This window comes from Lucilia cuprina, chromosome 4, assembly GCF_022045245.1.
Source record: "Lucilia cuprina isolate Lc7/37 chromosome 4, ASM2204524v1, whole genome shotgun sequence".
NCBI classification, from domain to species: Eukaryota; Metazoa; Arthropoda; class Insecta; order Diptera; family Calliphoridae; genus Lucilia; species Lucilia cuprina.
The window spans coordinates 21,878,160-21,897,838 of NC_060952.1; the positions used below are offsets into that span (position 1 = coordinate 21,878,160).

Sequence of the window (19,679 nt, forward strand, 5' to 3'; positions counted from 1 at the left end):
CAAAATTAAAAAGTTTTATTTATATACAACAACAGAATCCATAGCATCTTACCAGTTTAAAATAATTTTCAAATCGCCTAGAAAATAAGTAGTCAAAATCATTTAATCTACTTATTTAAATATTTTGAAAAATATCCAGAATTCTCATTAGAATTACAAATAGCAATTTATAAAAGCCACTTAATACTAACTCCTAAAATTTTATAACTAAAACTTATTTTTTTCGTTTACTATTTCTACAAATTCAAAACGTACTAAATTCTTATGCTTAAGAGAGAAATGAAAGACTTATATAAAATAAAAACACAAAATTTAATACACAACGGACAACTTTAAAATTATAATAAAAATAATTTGCATTTCTTTTATTGACCACAATTGGCAAAGGAAGAAAAAGATAAAGAAAAAATCAAATTCTTAACCAAAATATATATTATATATATGTATATATATTTTTTTGTAATTTTGTATTCATAGTATTTAAACATTTTATTTTTCATAAAAAATAGATTGCATAAAAAATAGAAATAAAGCATTTAGATGTGTAGAGAAAAAAAGGAACGAAGGAAAGAAAAATTAAAAGAAATATGAAACATTGAAAAGATTTTTTTGGAAAGATAAAACTTCAAAATAAAGTTTATTTTTGTATACTTGACACCAGAGAAGGGAAAAAAGTTGACTAAAACAGCAGGATTGAAAGAAAATATAAAATACAGGAAACTACAAGACAAAGTTTATAACCATACGAGAATTCTTATTTAAGTTTTTTACTACAGTTCTAGTCTGTTTTTAAGCCCTACAATACTTAAGGGAAGGTGTTATGCGTTTTTGCTGTAGTTTGTAATGCATAAACAAATCCACGACCCAAATTTAAGTTAATAAATTATTACACCTATATATATATATTCTATAGTGTATATTAAAGTGTTCCGAGGAACTAAAATTTTAAGTTTCTCAACTGATGCTTTTTAATATAATAAACACTAGACAAATAAAAAAACAAAATATTTTTTGAAAGAGTCCTAAGTTCCTCACATGCGATTAAAAATTTTTATCTCACTGCAATATGTTTAAAAATTTGTTTTATTCTATTCAAAATAAATAAGACATATTTTTAAAAGATTGGAGATAATTTTTTAAATTGTACTGAGGTCAGAATTGAAACTCATTGAAAAAATATAAATAGGTATTTAATTTTTAGACAAACTTTGCAATAGGGTATAAAAAATTCGACATAGCCGAATATAGAAATAGTTCTTTTAATTTTTATTTTTGTATGTATGGATAATATATGTATGTTTAGTGTTTGTATTTGTATAATAACTTGTGGGTACTTATACGAATTATAACTTAAACTTTGTTATAACCCAAACCATTCATTGCTGAGATGCCAACACACAAAACTGTGTAGAAAATGTACCAAGAAAAAATCATAATAAATACTCATAAACATAAAACTTACATTTACAGAGTGATGAGTAATAAATTTATGTAGATAATATAATACAAGTAAAATATGTGTAAATTACTACAATATTAAACTGAAATTCTAAAAATTAGGTTAAAACATCAAAATCTGATTCGTTGATCATCACCAATCAACGAACTTCATAAAAATAAGAATAATTCACGAAGTTTTTCATAAATAAAGCAAACGCGAATTTACTAAGAAATTAATAACCCAACTTAATGAAAGGTAAAAAAGGCTGTAGAAAACATCTATTGAGATAATGGAAAATAGAGTTTCAATCAGTTTAAAATTTCTAAAATTGTTTATTATTATATGTCATAGTGGCTATATTTAGTAAATTTCTTGTCATCTAGGTGACGTATGATTTATATTTAATTCCAACAATTGTTTATAACTCATACTTTTGTGCTTACTGAAATTTCCAAATATAGTTAAATTATATAAGAATTGATCTCTAATTTGAAACCCCTGCGGCCAGCCAAAGGCATCCTCATAAAAACGCTTTTTAAAAAAATCCAAAATGAAATTTTAACAGAAATTCTTTATGGGATTATTTTTTCTCCTTCCTAAATTCTAAACAATTTGTACAATATATATTACCGTTTTTAAAGTAATACATGGACATTATGACACGCCACTAAATTATATTGGTAAAATATTTAAACTATTCCTGCACTATCGTCAGAGACACAATCAACAAAAAAATTAACTCAAAAGTAAAAACATATTTAATTGAATAAAATAATTTATACATTTTTTAACAAAATTAAAATTCGAATTTAGTATTCCCAAATCTGTTTTAATTATTATTTCGCATACTGTATCCGAGCAAAAAGTTCAAAGTAGTAAGAAAATCTACATTACACGTTCATAAGTTTACCAAAACAATAACAAAACCACAAAATAATATAATAAAACAATAATAAAAACAACAACAGGATAATATTTATGTCTGTATATAAAAACATTAAGTAAAACAATACAGCCACATTTGCTTCTACATACACATATATATGGATGTACAACACACATCTTAAAATAGACACAACCTTGCAATACAAAGTGTCTGCCTTATATAATTTGCTTATCATTTAGAAATATATAAATAATTTTAAAAATACAGATCGCTTTTAAAACGAAATGGAATAAATTTAATCTACTTTTGACTACTTTAGTTGTAGTAAAGAATGTAACTACTTTCTTTCGGGAAATCATTGGCTAAAGAGTATACATTGGCTTTTTATACAATGCCGGTAAATAATGAAATACAATGTACAACAAAAAATTTATGTATTAAGACATTTAGTTTATTGCATTATCATCACCAGCATCTCTCGCCAAATCCAAAATAAAACAAAGAGGGAGTCTGTAACGAATATTATATAGTAGTAGTTCACAGTTTCAGAAATGGGGAAAACCTCTATATGGTACTATTTAAACATGACTTACTAAAATTTTAATTCTGGGGTCATAAGCAATATTTTTTCCTTTAGTTATTTTTTTCTTATATTTAGTAATTCTAAAATGATTCTGAATTTAAGAAAATGGCTTTACTCTCTGTACTCTTTTTTATCCCTATAATTTGCAGTAGTAAGGAGAATGTTATGTTATTATTTAAGTCCCACTTGAAACTAGCGTCTTTGGAGTGGTCATAGTACAAGGAAATATATTTCTTTTGTCTAACGCCCTTATAATCACAATTTTTTTCTTTTTATTTTGTGGTGTTGGTTTGCTTGTTTTCCTAAAAAAAACCCATGAAATAAATAATGGTGTCTGATGTGTGTTGGTGCGCTCGCACCGAGCAGTGTCCTTTTTTATTTTCATTTGTTTGTCTTGATTTTTTTATATTTTATTTAGTTTTTTTTCTGTTGCTCTAACCTAAACAAAAATATGTCTTCTGGTCTTTTGTTCCTGTTAAGATGAAAAACATATTTTTATTTTTATTATACAATATTTTGTGTTTTTTCTTTATTTTTATTATTCTTCTCGTTAAATATTTGTCTTATTTTTTATCTATTGTTTATGTTTTGTCTTGCAAAATGTGTAAATACTCTCGATGGTCGTAATGTAATTTTCTACTTCAGAAATATTGCTGTTGTCTTCTTTTTGTTCTAGTTCTTTTTTTAGTTTGTTTACAATTTCTTTAGAATTTTGTGTCTTTTCATTGGGATAACTAAAGAATTTTTGTTAAATTAAAAAGAAATATACCATACAGATTTTGCATGACATGCTGACAGCCATCTCAGCACTGAAACATGTATACTACAACCTGTTAATTCAATAATTGTTAGAATTGTTTGGTCTGCCCGATATATGAATAAGAGATAATTCTTTAATTTGTTAATATTGCATGTTATGGTGATGTCATTGTAAATAATAAGAAATTTACAAATACTATTACATTAAAAATATTTAATAATTGTGTTTAATTTTATACAAACTCAGACTTATTCATTTTAAGGAAACATCTGAGGCTTTGTGATCCAAATGTTGTTTTATCAATTTTAAAATTCAGTATAAACTAATTGGAAAATTTCAAAGGAGACAATAAAAACGTTATAAATTCTAAAAATTAAATACTTATTAGTAGTCGACCAAAGTGTTGGCTAAAATGGTATATAAACTTATATTTCTTAGATGGGATTATATTTGTAACGTTTATGTTATCTAACATTTTGAAATTTTTGAAAATTAAGATAAACAATATTCTTTAATATTTATATAAAACGATTTGATGGCAAAAATTATCATAAGAATCCTAGAAAATCTTTTGTCTGTATATATTTTCAAGATAGTCTTCAACTAATAGTTTAAGATACATACATATTTCTTCAATCCACCACAATTATTTGACACTATATTTTACTTCCATACAAAAGGTAGTCTCGTTCATTTACACATACATACACATTAAAATACAAACATCATATGTATATGAAAAAAAAACTAAATAAATCATTTCTATTTTTCTTTTCCTCTTATAGAATTTTAGGTTTTCGTCGCGCCATGCCAGTGACTGGTCGTTTGTTAAATATCACCACGGAAATTTATCAAGTGGCCGATGATAATTTATTAAAAACTTTCTTTGTTTCACCTTCTTCGAATTTATGTTTTCATGGTAAATGTTCATACTACTGTGACACATCGCATGCGATTTGCGGTAATCCCGATATGTTAGAAGGTTCTTTTGCTGCATTTTTACCCTCCTATGAACAGGCTGGCAGAAAGGTAAGTTAAACAAAAGTACGAATGTATAAATATGTATTTAATTTTTAATATAAAAATAAAAATTTTTAAAACTAAAATTTTTTCTTCAAATATGCTTTGGCCCTTAAAGAAATAACATTCGTTGAAATAAAATTGTGCAAAAAATATTTTTGTTTAACATTTAAAGAATTTTTCTCGTCCCACTTTTGATACTATTGTGTTGTATTTATGTCATATATATAGATTATTTGTATATACATAAATATATATTTTTTTCTTTATGATTAATGATGACATTTGGGTCTAATTTTTATATTTTCTGTATTTTAAGACCTTACAAACAAAATATTTCATTTTTTTTTCTTAAAAAAAATATTAATGTTTTTTTAGGTTTCTGTTAGAAATTGTGTTCCTTGTTTCTGTTTGTAAACACAGCCACAATAGTTTGTATATTTATAATTTTATATGTTCAACTCCTGGCTATTTAAAAATTATGTTTCAGGGATTATAGTAACGTTTTTAGTTTAATGCCCTGCAATACTTTAAATTCTAAAATATATTTTGGAAATGTGAGTATAAATATATGAAGGTGTTTTACAGAGGCTTGGTACAATAATAAATCGAACGTTGAATATTACCTAAAATAAGAAGAAATAAATCCTGTTCTTATATATGTAAATTTTACCACGATGAAATGGTAAAGAAATAGTTTTTCTTTAAGATTTAATATATTGTTAAATTTGTTTTGCACTTGCAAACTTACAAAAATTATACAAGGATATTTTACTGACCTTTATGTTTCCAAGAAACCAACAAAATATTAAGTATTTTCCGTACATCAATCAATGAGGTTGTCGGTGTTATTGTTGTAAAGTAATGTGTATAATTTAATAAGTTTTCTTTTTTAACACTTGAGTGAGTTTCTTTAAAATGTGTATGAAAAATTTCCCCTTAAAGCTGTAAAATAATCAGTTTAATTTTCGGGCAGAAGTAAAATTTTACACCTGCTTGTTTTAAAACATTTCTTTTCAATCTTATTTTTATATAGGCTATTAAATAGATTTTTATAGGTTTTCAATTCATTGTGCATATTTATTTGGGAAGTCATAAAATTAGGTCATAAAAATGTTATGATTTAAAACAGGTGTTGTGTAGGAGTGTGTGTGTTGAAGAAAAATAAAGTGTTATCAGAACAAGAATATTTTAGGTATTTTAATATTGATTGATAATAAATTGTTTTTAGTGAATTTCTCATAAATATTGAAATTTAAAATAATATTTTAAATATATATGACATATAATATAATCCTGTCAGTACATGTAATCAAAGTGCATGTTTTTAGTCGTATGTAGTAAAAACCCTCTGGCGTATAAGTTATAAAATGTTCTTTTAATTAAATGAAAATCATACGTTGCTGTCAACAGAAGAAAGGCGAAATATGTAATTGTTTCAAATCAATATTTTATGTTGCTTTTAATCGATTAATTGCCATTCGGTTAACCGGTTAATAAAGAACGATTAATTAATATGTAGTAAAAACCCCCTGGCGTATTAAACATAAAAAAGCTGAAATATGTAAATATTTTTTATCAATAATTTATTTATATTGCTATTAATCAGGTAATTGTCCTTCGGTTAATCGGTCAATAAATGGCGAATTACAAAACTTCAAATTAAAAATTTCAATTAACCGATTTATCTTTGACACTAATTAGTGTCATAGTTTATCATTCCGTTTGTAATTTTTACTTAAAACTGCTTTTACTTAAAATTTTAAATTATATCGCCATTTGTTAGAAATTTTTATAATAGTATAACAAAATTATAATTTGTTGACCAAACATGCAAAAGACAAAACCGTGAGACTCTAAAGCTCAGCTGAATCCTTATGTAGGTATAATGGTCTTAAAGTCATTCTGCAAGGAACTTTGTATGGAGGCTTGGGTCAAATAACGCCCGATCATGAAAAAATTTGCAGTATTATTTAGACTTATACAATACTGAGTGAGTGCTGATTGTAGAGATATTAGAACGCTTTACATAATTATGAGTTCAAGAGTTATATTCGAGAAGTACGGTTGTATGAGAGCTAAGTAAAAAAATGCATTCGATTTGATAGTCATAATTTTTGAACTTTTCCTTGCCATTGTTTATTATAATATCCTGGAAATTCTCGGAAAATGATTTTAAGGAGGGGGTAGGACCAATAATTTTACTGGTCTACAGAAACACTTTTTGCTCCCTTCAATTTAAGACATGATTTTGATAGCTAGAGTTCTTTGAATGGAAATGTGGTCTTAATATATTTAAAAATATATAAAAAAATATAAAATAATTATATTTTTTAATTGTTTTTTCCTTAATTTAACTACCCGGCAAAGAAAGAACTTCCAAAGAAGGGAAATGGAAAATGATCTGAAGAAGTGAAGCTTTCAACACAGTCAAAATTCAATACATTTGATGTCATTCTCAGGAAGTAATTATTATGTTCTTCATTTAGAAGTTATAAGGTATTGAATTTGTATTTTTTTAAATACAACTAATTTGACTTAAATAATATCAATATAAATAAATAAGTTACACTCATTTAACAAACAGCTCCAAAATATAATGATTTTAATACAAAAAATGTACCTTCAATTTCAAACACAATTGAATTGTTTTCGCTTCTTTGGAAGTCAATAAACACACATTCATAGAAGGTAAACAAATCCACTTAGTGCTTCTTTTGAAGTGGTGATAAATGTTATTCTTTTAAAAGTACTTAGTTTTATTTTTGCTGGGTACTAGTATGTATCATGTCATTTATTTCAGGGAAATATATATTCTTTAGATCAAAACGTTCCACATAACAAATTTACAAAACTAGTAACAACTTTTAGTTATTGAACAGACAAGTATTTATTACTTCTGTTAGATTTTTTATAGACATAAATATAATTTAAAATTATTATATACTATTTTAATATTAAAAATTAAAACATAATTATGACTTTGATGAGGTTTTAATAAACCCACTAACTTATTATTCATACATACATAAATACAAACATCTCTAATTTGGATAAAAATGTTTTTTATACTAAAGACTTTAGTTCAGCATTACTTTAACATTCAGTCACATCTTATGAAAAACAAAAATATTTTAAAGAAATTCTTAAGTAAGGATAAACAAAAATAAACAAACACTTGGAAAACTCTAACAAAAGTTTTTTTGGAGAATTATACCCAAGTGTGTATTTTACATGAGATTATTTTGTGGCATTTAAAATATTTTTATTATTTTATGAAATTAAAAAAGAAAAGTAAAAACCAAAGAAAGAGAATATAATTTTTTTGTTTGTACTTACCATGTACAAACAAAAATATAAAAGACTCCTGTGATGTAGCATTTTAAAGTTTAATTTAGAAACACAGCACGAAAACGAAAACAAATAGTAATTTCATAGTATGTTATTAAAAAATTGGAATTAATATAAATATTTATAAATTTACAATTTTTATATGTCATTTTATTTAGAAGTAGGCTTCGGTATCGAGTGACAAATGAGAGAACTCCGAATAGTTTGTCTTTATACCCTACACTATAGTGTGAAGAGTATTGTGCGTTTAAGCTGATATTTGTAACATTGTTCCTTAATCTACCTGAAAGTATACCAGTTCTTGATCAGTTTCTTAATTAATTTAGCTATGTCCTTCCATCTGTCTTTGTTAACATTTTGCTCTATTGCAGGTCGCTGTTTTCAGGATAATTTGATGACATATACTTTAATTGTAACCAATGCCTTCCCCCCGGGGGCATGTTACCTTGGCGAAGACCTCCGCCTTGGTGTTATTGCATTCCCGGGGTATAAATGAGGGCCCAATACCTCCAATCTGACCGGGATTGAAAAATTGGTGATTTCAGTCTACTGCTTGGCTTAGTCCTTGCATAGATTGCCAGAGGTCTGACCAGAGCACCGCACAATCTGGTACTACGGGTGGCCAGTTGCCCGCAGGACTATGTCCTGGCTGGTCAGTTGGTTGAGGTTCCTTCGGGATCCACGTAGTGGCTGTTGGTTGAACCCAAATTCGCGGGAAGAGAATAAGTGGCGGTTAAAAGACTGATGCATGATAATAGTCAATATTTCGGGATAAGGTTCGGTGCTGTTGCCGAAAATCAACAGATACCCCACAGAGGAGTGACTGTGGGACTAAGCGTTGGAAATGAGTTGGTATCAATTGTATATGATAAAGAATGAATGTAGAGGTATGCGGGACTCATCCACCCGTATACCTAAATGAATGTGTCGTATGTTTTTCTCTATGAATGTGTCGTATGAATGAGAAGTGTGCTGGGTTGAATGATTATGAATGAAAGATATCATATACAAGAGATACCGATTAAGTTTCCTTCCTTGTCCAGATATGTTCAGAGTTTACTCTGTTCATATTCGACTTGCCACAGCGTGTCACTGTGAGTAAGAACTATGTCTACGGCTTATTGATGGATCGTGCTTCGGTCCACCGGTTACGTCTCTAGGTGCTGTTGCCATAGTAGTGTGGTTGTCTTACAACGTGACTACTTTGGCAAGAGATTAGATAGCTCGAATACTCCAGCAAAGTACTTGCGCATGGTACCGGTCATAGCCAATGTGCAAAAATTGCCACCTGCGTCTTCATTGAAGACAAAGGGGCGATGGTAGACCGTTCTCAAGTCTACCCAGTGGATGAAAAAGACCACCGTGAGATAGGCCGACACGGCAGGTGCTCACGTTAAACTATCGACAGTCTGTAACCAATGCCTATTGAAAATTATTCAAATTGGTCCATTATTTTGTTTAGGACTCCTTTTAACCCATTCAAAGATGTGTGTAATGATCATTGGAAGTCGCCTTCAGAAGATCAAATTTCACTTATAAACACTAATATCACAATGAAATTATTATCAATTAATGTAGACGTAAATCCGTCCACCAAAATTTTACTAAACTGGTATTTAATAGTCTTGTATATGAACAAGTCCACGGGCTAGACTATAAGCTAACCTGTGGACTTGTCTAGGAGTTATATTTAAATTGTATATGAACTGGTTTATACACTAAAATTTTGATTAGTCTGCGGTCTAGTCTATTGACTCATCTGTGGATCTTTCTATGCACCTATAGACTTGAGCATAGAAAGGTCCACTGTTTATAAATCTATAAGGTATAATAATTAATACATATATACTTAATAAGAATATGGACAGGAGTATTTTCTAGTATATTGATTCACTCAAGAATAAGTTAATTGAATAGTTGTTTTGTATATAAATCTTTAAACGTTCGTTTTCTAAGAATTTCAGAGAGCTGTATGATCACTAAATGACAAATCGTTAGGAAATTTTATTTCCTTTTAACCTTAGCCTGTTATAAACCTTGTGATAATTGATCTCTTGTGATAATTCTATTTATTTAAAAGGGTATTTAAAACTCTATCATTATCATACCATTAATATGAGTTACTTTGCATTTGACCATACACAAACTATAATTTTACTTTACTTTTGGTGGCAGTCTTATAAAGTAGGGATGTGATAAAAACAAAATATACTTATAAAAAACCCCGAATAACACAATAAGATTGTATGCTGGTTTGGTTGGTAGCTGCCGTTGCTTTAAAAATCCTTTTCATGTATTTAGTTTAAATTGTTACAAACAGGGTGATTTGTTAAGCAAAATGCCTTTAATATTTTTTTTTATAATCAAGCGTGTTAAAATCTAGAAAATACACATCAAGTTTTGTAATTTGTCATTAGTTCTATAGTCACTTCGATAATGTTATGAAAGTGGGGTCGATTTTGTCTGGAAGTATGATACTCTACATAATTTATGAGTTCATTTAAAAAGTTTTTTTGCTACATTTTTCATTGATCAGGTTTTATTTCAATTCATATGGGGCAATTGTATTTGAATAAAAAAGTGCAATTTTGAACATAATCCTCTATGATTTCTATGAAATTCGAGAAAGTTTTCCGAAATGTTCCGATTGCCTTCGGTTAAGAAGTTACTTTTGTAAAAAGTTTCTTCTAAAAGTTCATAAAGTTGAAAATCATATTTCTAAACTACTTTTCCGATTTGGATTGGTTGTCTTCCTTACTCTTGTAAAGATAGATTATATTTTTTACTAATTTAAAAAGTTCCTTGAGTAAAAGATATCTCTGAAGAATGTTATACAATTTAATAATTCATATACAGGAAATATTTGTGTCAAGTTTTAATTAATAATTTCGACAGGTACTTTAATAACGACATTTACATGAACGGACGGACATAACATATATTTAAATTTAATTAAAGTCAAATTTGAGGCGAAACGGGTACGGGAACTGTATGAAGAAAAATACTGTCTTTTTTCTATTTGTATACAAAAGTACAAAAAATATTTCTCACAAAAATGTTTATAGTTTCCACTTAAAAACACCCTTTAAATGTAGCTTTTAGTACTTTTTTCATCCATATAAGTATATTTTTATTTTAGTGTTTATTTTACTGTTGTTTATTTTTTTACCTCCTTTTTTATTATTTTAATACTCTGCTGCTCTTTACTTTGTCACTGTATTTTATTTTAGTTTATCCGGTTTCCTTTCAGAAGTTTTACAACACCGTTTGCATTATCATAAGCAGCTTAGAAGCATTATTTAACATATCAAAACAAAAAAGCAAACTAAACTAAAAATAAAAAATAACAAAACAACTAAATTATAACAAAAAAGGTTAAACTTAAGCAACCACTAGTTCTTCTATACAGAAAAATATATATGCGAAAAAAATCCCTTTTATTCTTATGTTGTTTTTTGGGAGATACTTACATATTACATAATTTAGTATGACCAACATGTATTTATACATATATGTTAGAGTGTGTATAAATCTTTTACCTTTTTGTATATAAATATATACATGTGTGCATTTAATGTCTTCTTTTAACCTTTGAACGTTTATTTTGTTGCTGTTTTCGCTCATGCTGGTCAAAAATAAAATATATAATTTTATTTCTCTACCACCTGAGTATAATTCAACTATGTTTTTCAAAAGAAAAATTATAAGAAAAAGTTTACTTTGGATTCTTATTCTTAAATGCCCTATGGCGTATGTTTATTATGACAAAATTATTTATAAATCATACGTTTCATGATATGAATAAATGGTAAATCTTTTCAAAAATTTCAATCTTAAATTAAATTAGCATTTTTGATTTCACTAATACTTATATGATATTGTGCTGAAACCTGATGAATTTCCAAAATGATGTAAATATTTTGATTGCGCTTATTCCTAAAAATCACTCAACAATACTTAAAAATCTTTTAGTAAAAATGTGTATTATTAAGAGTAAAATTATTAAAAATTTTTTGTTTATAAATATTTTTTCACATTAAATTGTTTTTATTCTAAAGGGCGAACAAAACTTCGTAGAAATAAATAAATATAGGATATTAATGTTTTTAAATGCAGGCAAAACCTAAGTAACTACAAAAATACCCAGCAAAAACGGTAATTATTTATACTTATTCATCAACTTTTTAAAGACTTCTACCGTCTGGATTATTCAGAGTGCGTTTAGTAATTACTTATATAATATAATAGTACTTGCTTTTTGGCCTTAACATGTTGTTTTCGAACTTTGTTTATAACACATACGAGAGTTATAATATTATATCCCTATGCAAAGTATAACAAGTAGTCCAACTCTCACATATAGGAAATTACTCTTTCACATCTACTAGTGCCGTAGATTTTTTTTGGTCACTTTTAAGGACCGTACGCGAAATTGTAGTTATCCACAAAAAACTGCAATTCTTTAAAATAGTTTTAAATCACTTTTAATTTAGAATTTTGTTTAATTTTCATGAACTGGAAACACAATTTTTTATTAATTTATTGACATTTCATTTTTGTTGCTTTTGAATTTTATTTTACAAAGAGAGTTTCAATTTTTGGTATTGAAGTTTTTGCTGGGTATTAATATTTCTTTAAAATTCTACATTTGCATTACCTTTGCCGTTTTGTATTAAGATTATTTTTGTTTCTACCGCTTTATTATAAATATGTCTCTCATATTTTGTTTAACATTCATGACTAACACAATCCGTTTTTTAACCTTATTAAATTTCCATTAATCACTGAAATTCTCTAAATATATTTTGTTGACATTTGTAGGGTTAAAATAAATAAGGATTATACTAAAACACTTCTACGCATACCGAGTCTTACATTTGTAATCCTTATAAAGTATTTTTTTATTAAATATACACGCATTCACTAACACAACTTTAATAAAAATTTTATTAGTATTTTTGGCATAAATTATAAATGAAGAAAGTATGAACTGCTTTTGGAACATAATAAATTTAGAAATAATATAAATAAACAAAAGAAATCAACACAAGTGTCTGCAGATTTATGTACAGATGAAACAAGAACATGAATAAAAATGATGATAAAAAATGAGACATTGACATAAACCTTTTCGTTAGTTTTTTCACATTTTAAAATAATGCATGTATTAGGTATTAACACTAAGGATGGTCCACTCTGTACTCAGTGTAAATAGATGTTATAGGTGTCAACATACGTCTATCCGTCCGCCCGTTCGTTTGTCTGTGTGTCTATCTATGTAAACCTAGATCACACGCTACATATCGCAATTTTCAAGATAATTTGACTCACCCCAAATAAAACGAAGTACTTCCAAAAAAAAAAAAAAAAACATTTATTACCGCTTTAAAAGTACCACTAAGTCAAAGAAGCGAAAATAATAAATTTTTGAAGGTATATTTTTTGAACTGGAATTTTTTGAATTAAAATAATTTTATTTTGGATTTAATTGATTAATATTATTAATATGTTATATTCAAAGCTCTGAAAGAATTCATTCCTTAATTCTTTATTTGAAATTGAGTTATATTTTAAAGAAATAACAATTCTTCAAACTCATTCCCTTTGATTTAATTCCTAGAATTAATTCTTAAAGCTTTCGATGTAGTTGAATTAATTCTCTAATGAATTAATTCCTATAGAATGTTAAATTTTAAATTCCTTCTAAATGAATTAATTTTGTTTGTATTCAATCTGTAACAAATTGAATTAAAATTAATTTCAACAATTCCTATTGATTTTTAAATTCCTTCTGAAAATATAAATTTTGTTTGAATTCAATCTGTTACAAATTGAATTTAAAAATTTTTCAACCATTCAATTTGAAAATTTCAAATTGAAATAGATTGAATGAAAGTTTTGTTTTATAATTCAAAAGCATTCTGTATATTAAAAATTGAATTAAATTTTTTTCTTTCATTCCTATAAAGAATGAATTCTCTTACTAAATTAATTCAATAGAATATAAAACCTAGGAATTCAGTTTTAGAATTTAAATTCAAAGAATGATTTTAAAGAAAGATACATTCAAAAATTTAAAGCCGAATTAAAAATATAAGGGAATTAATTCCAAATAGAATTCATTCTTTCCAAGCTTTGGTTATATTGTATAATACTAAAATTTCACTTCCTAAAATCTTCCAAAAAAGAACATAAAAATTGCATCCTTTAATTGACTTAAATTAATTAACTTCTTCAGTACTTCCATGAAGTAAATTTGCCTAGCCCCCATTCCACAACATATCATACCGTTACTTACTTAAAAGCGAATTTTCTCAATTTTACTTCCCAATTTTTTTTTTTTTTTGGTAGAATGTTGGCTTCTTAAGAAATTTTACTATCAGTATCATAAGAAAAAATGCTATAAAAATAAATGACTTGAACTCTGATATATATTGATAAAAAAAACTTCGAAAAGTATACTAGTACCATCGAAATAATTTTATTTAGCTTATTTAATCAATACTTTTCTTCAAATCCTTACAATATTATACTAAACATTTCTGGTACTTTTTTAAATATTTTTAAATTCTGTAAAGTCAACTATTTGTTTCATTTTCTGCTAACTAATTTCCATATAAAATATTAATCTATGAAGTTACTTTAGAATTTTTAAATCAAATTAAATTTGTTGGTTTTTAATAATTGAATTTCTAGAAACATTAATAATACAAGGATGTTAGAACTTTATTGTGGATAGCTTTATAATTCATAGATGTTCAATAAATAAATGTGCTTTATTTGTCTGGAAAAATTTTTATCGAAATGATAGAAATGTCTCTGCATGCAACTGCAAATGAAATAAACAAAAAAGGAAAATGTAAAATATCAATAACCTTAATGTGGTCAAACAAAAGAAGTCCTTTAAAGTTTTATTTTCTTTCCTTTATTTTCTGCAAACCAACCAGATGTCTAGTTTTTTGCAATAAACACATAAACTAGCAACTATATGGGCATGAATATGTATCTGCAAAGTTTTAAATAAATATTTGATAAGTTCTTCTTGTGCTCTAGAATGTAACACTATTTCGATAGGTTATTTTTTCCACATTTGCTAACAAATATATTAACACATTAAAGTGCTACTATATTATGTGGATAAAAAATAATATCCCGAGTATTAGTACGCCACATATTGTTCGTTCACTAAAAATTCTATCAATAACAGTATTTTATTATATGTATGATGTCCACCTAAACGTTTAGGTCTTCATAAATTTAAAATCTGTAACAGTCCTCAGCTATTCGATACACTTTAAGCTAAAACGTATCTCTTTGTAGCACTCTAATGTACACAATTACAGATTGCACATATGTACACACTACTAAAGATAAATATTGAACTAGTATAATATTCAACAAAGAAACATTTGAGGATAACTATGTACATATGTATATACGTACACACAAACACATATGCTTGTAAATATTGAACGGTGTTAGAGTGAATGAAATAAAAAAGTCTAAATATATGTGTTATTTATCTATACATACAAATATATAAGTGATTTATTTGCAGTTGGGGTAAAAAAAACCACAACCTATGCGGTAAAGGATCTGTTCACGAAAAGTCCTTTTTCTCTACATTTAAGTAGTTACTAGTAACTCATGCTCATACATTTAACTTATATGAATGCATATATATATTTTAATATCTATATACACCCAAACATATACACATTTTACACATGTATTGTATAGCCCGTCCGATGCATATACAGACAATGAATGTTTTTATGCCAAACAATTTTTCAATTAAGGTAAACTTATTTTTTTATTATTATTATTTTATTTCTCAAATACTTTTTTCCTTTGCTTTTGAGGTTAGTGTGGTTTGTTGCAATTCAGGAAGAGGTGACCCGTGGCACCTAGCAAAATCTCTTACTTTTCAATGGCTTCTAAATACTGTCTACATTATTACTTTTAAATACTCTTATAATGACTTGAGCTAGCAACTGTTTTTACACACACACAGAAAGTCAATAGTTTTTGAATGTGAAAGTCATTACTCAACGCACAATAAAACAGGTAGTATCAGTTAAAAAACGTCTATTTATACTTTTATACAAAATCTGTTCTAAAAAGTACTTTAAAATAACTTGTTATTTTTGTGCGATATGAACATCAGCATAAACGTCATTATATCCTACTTAATATAGTGATGTAGAGTATAATAACTAAGCAGTGTTGTTGTAACTAGAACAGCGAATTAATGAACAAGAAGAGCGGTTTCGTATTCTGTGTGAACATCTTTTTTGTAAGCGAGTTTAGTATTTGCTTGCCTCCAATGTCATCATTATTTGGTTAGTTACTTAAATAGTTAGTTAATGAATTAGTTAGTTAGTTAGTTATTGAACTTGTTAGTTAGTTCGTTGTTTGGTTTATTTGACTACTAAATAATTTCTTTAACGAAATTGTTCCTGTCAATGTTGGCCAATTCCGGTTCATATTTTTCTTTTTACTAATTCTTTTTTTTTTTTTTGGTTTTCTATTTATTTTTCTTAATTTTTTAAGCAATTTAATATTTTCCCTTGCCAAAAAAAATCTAAAAAAACTCTTTATTTTTTAACTTTTATACTGTAAGGCATGCTATAATTCTCCCGGTCATTACACACAAAAAAAAAATAGTGCAATAGTCTAAAAAACGGAAGCACTTCTTCTTTCACACATAAAAAATGGAGAAAAAAATCTTGTGGTTTACAATTTTTACAACATTCAACATCCGGTGCTTCAATGCTGCGAAAAATTTTTCGGATCACAAAATAAAAGAAAGCAAAAAACGAAATATAAAACTAGTGAAGATGAAAAGCAGGTGCTGCTGCATTCGCTATTTACTTGACTAAGAAAGCTCCGAAAATACTATTTATAGTAGCACACACAAAGGTTTAGTTTTTGATAGCAATTTTTTTACCATTAAAATGTACGAAAAAAAATCACTTTGCAGACAAAACACAAAAAATATTTTATGTTTATAAAAAAGAAAAAACTACACCTTTTTTTCTTAACAAATATTAAACCATTCATATTTCGCAACTAAACGACCCACAAGTAGCTTTATGTAATAAAATGGAATAGAATTTTCAGAATTATTGTAGAGAAATAAATAAAATAACTTTTGAAAAAAAAAATATTGAGAGAATTTTTATTAAAACATTAAACAGAGTTGTGGTTGCTTTATAAAGGTTTTTTTGTTAATTTGTAGTAAATATTTTATAAATAAAAAAAAACATTTTTTGTCTTAGTTTTGGGTGCAATTAGTTAAGCTGTATATTACAATTGATATTTTTATTACTTTTGAAATTTAGTTGGAAAAACTAAAATTTTGTTAAAAACAAGTAATTAAAATACAAAAAAAAAAATTTATAATATTGTAAACGATTTAGATAACTTTTGAATTTTAACTATTATGTCTTTTTATCAATTTAACAATACTGTTCTTCAAAATAAAATTTTCCGTACGGAATCTTCTTCAAACATTCTCAATATAAAATAGTTTCTAGGAAAAGCACTGTCATATGGCCGAAAGTAGTTTTTGGGCTTTACATTAAGCTTAATTATACAACTTTAGTCTAAATCTTATAATAATTTAAATAAATTTTATTAAAACATTTTAAACATCTTGAATAAAACTACTTTCAACACTAAAACCAATAGATAGAAATGTCAAAGCATACGTTTATAATTTGAATTTATAATAAAATTAAAATAATTTTTTCAACATAAAATTATAATAGACAAGTAATACTTGTATTTAACTCCTCTGAAGAAACTTCTTTTTAATTACACTTGGTAATAATTTTATTTCTTTTTTTCATTTCTCACCATTTTCATTGTAGGTTTGGCGTCATCCTTGGCGTCGTTCATACCACAAACGCAGAAAGGCTCAATGGGAAACTGATGCCAACTATTGTTCCATGGTAAGTTTTTTTTTTTTATTTTTAAATATTAATTTTAGTTTTATATTTTCTTTCATCTGTTTGTTTTCTCTTGAAATCCGGTTGTTACATATTCTTTGGAAATTTTCAGTCAGTTTTATTTTACTACCATACCGGCTTTTTTCTTTTTAATATTATTTTAGATTTTCCGACTATTTTCTTTAGGTTTTCACTTTATTGCCATTTTCTTTGCGTTTTTTTGCTAATTTCCATTAATTTAAAAACAAATAAAAAGCTGTTCGAGCAGGGTTTGGGGAATGTGTGTTATATAAACATAAAAGCAAACTGCTTTCGAGTATTAAAATTTAATATGCCACTTATAATGTTGCATAAATGCAAGAAAAACTAAAAGAAAAATTCTTTAATGAAATTTTGCTTTTTACAGCAAAACAAAAACTGCAGCGAAAACGCAGGAAGAATGTAAAAAATAATTTGCATTCATAAAAACGCCATAAAAGAAAATGTACACAAAATTATTATGGGTTTCTTTCACTACCTTTGGGATAAATTAAATTTAAATCAAACTTAATGGCTTTTTAAAATATCGTAATTAAAATGTAGTCTACATAAGATGTTTACACAGTTTTATTTTTTATATTCTCTGACAGCAAAAAAAAAAAAAAACAAAAAGGTTGTAAAAGTAGTAAACAATTTAATTAAAAATGTTTAATTAAGAAAAACTAATTGATTGTTTGTTAACTTTTTTGATTTGTTTTTATTTTTATATAGGTTCGTGATATCCCACCTTATGATGAAGGACGTCGTTTATTGGATTTAATGGATATGTCTGTATTTGATTTTCTTACCGGCAACATGGATCGTCATCATTATGAAACATTTAAGTAAGTTAGTTTCATCAAAAAAAAAAAAAAAAAAAAATTGTAATATATTAAAATTTTATTATTTAAATAAGGAACACACAACAGTCCCGATCTTCAGCCTGATCTTCGCATTTGATCCTCCTATTAAACTAACTTATAGTTTTAAAAAGCAACTAGAAACAATTTTTCAATTATAAGCATAAGCTCATTTTATGTAATATTTGTGGCCTATTATGCTTGCAACAGATAGCTACCCAGCAAAAAACATTCATTGGAAAGAAATGAGTAAAAATGCTGATAACACCTCTTTTCATTACTTCTTAATTAGTATTTTAACACGGTGATGACATTTGGAGCAAATACTTCTAAGCTCCCTTATAAATAGAGAGTTAAAAAAGTACTTGTAATTTCCCTTACAAAGATTTTTTGCTGGGTATGTGATTCCTCTAGATTCCAGTAGATTTACATGATAAATGCATTATCATATTTATACAAATATGTAACTGGAAAAATTCATATTTATTAATTCAATATAATAGTAAACTCATTGGTAACGTCTCTAAAAATGTGTCTGTACTACAAGTGAAATACATTTTTTCTTGCAACTTACGAGTAACCAGAATAAAATGTAATTATTTTTAATTTGTCTGCCTGCAAGAGCAAAGAATTGTAATTAGGAACAAAAAATATTTTACATTTAAAAACCAACATTTTTCATCTACAAGCATTACTTAAAATATTTTGTTGCTCTATATAAATTGCTGGATACTAGTACATACATATATACAACTTAAAAATAGGCTTTCTACTTATAGCCTAGAAAAGAATCATTTTTAAGAACAA

The 19,679-nt window shown here is 26.6% G+C and overlaps 1 protein-coding gene across 1 annotated transcript in view; it reads left to right on the forward strand.

Annotated features, from left to right (window-relative positions):
- The window catches only part of LOC111675808 (homeobox protein 2), a 162,385-nt gene that overhangs the window by 132,641 nt on the left and 10,065 nt on the right, over positions 1-19,679 (forward strand). The window contains exons 11-13 of the mRNA XM_046949238.1: positions 4,456-4,699; positions 17,917-17,997; positions 18,745-18,857. Of these exons, the coding sequence (XP_046805194.1) occupies positions 4,456-4,699; positions 17,917-17,997; positions 18,745-18,857 (438 nt within the window). The remainder of the gene's footprint in view (positions 1-4,455; positions 4,700-17,916; positions 17,998-18,744; positions 18,858-19,679) is intronic.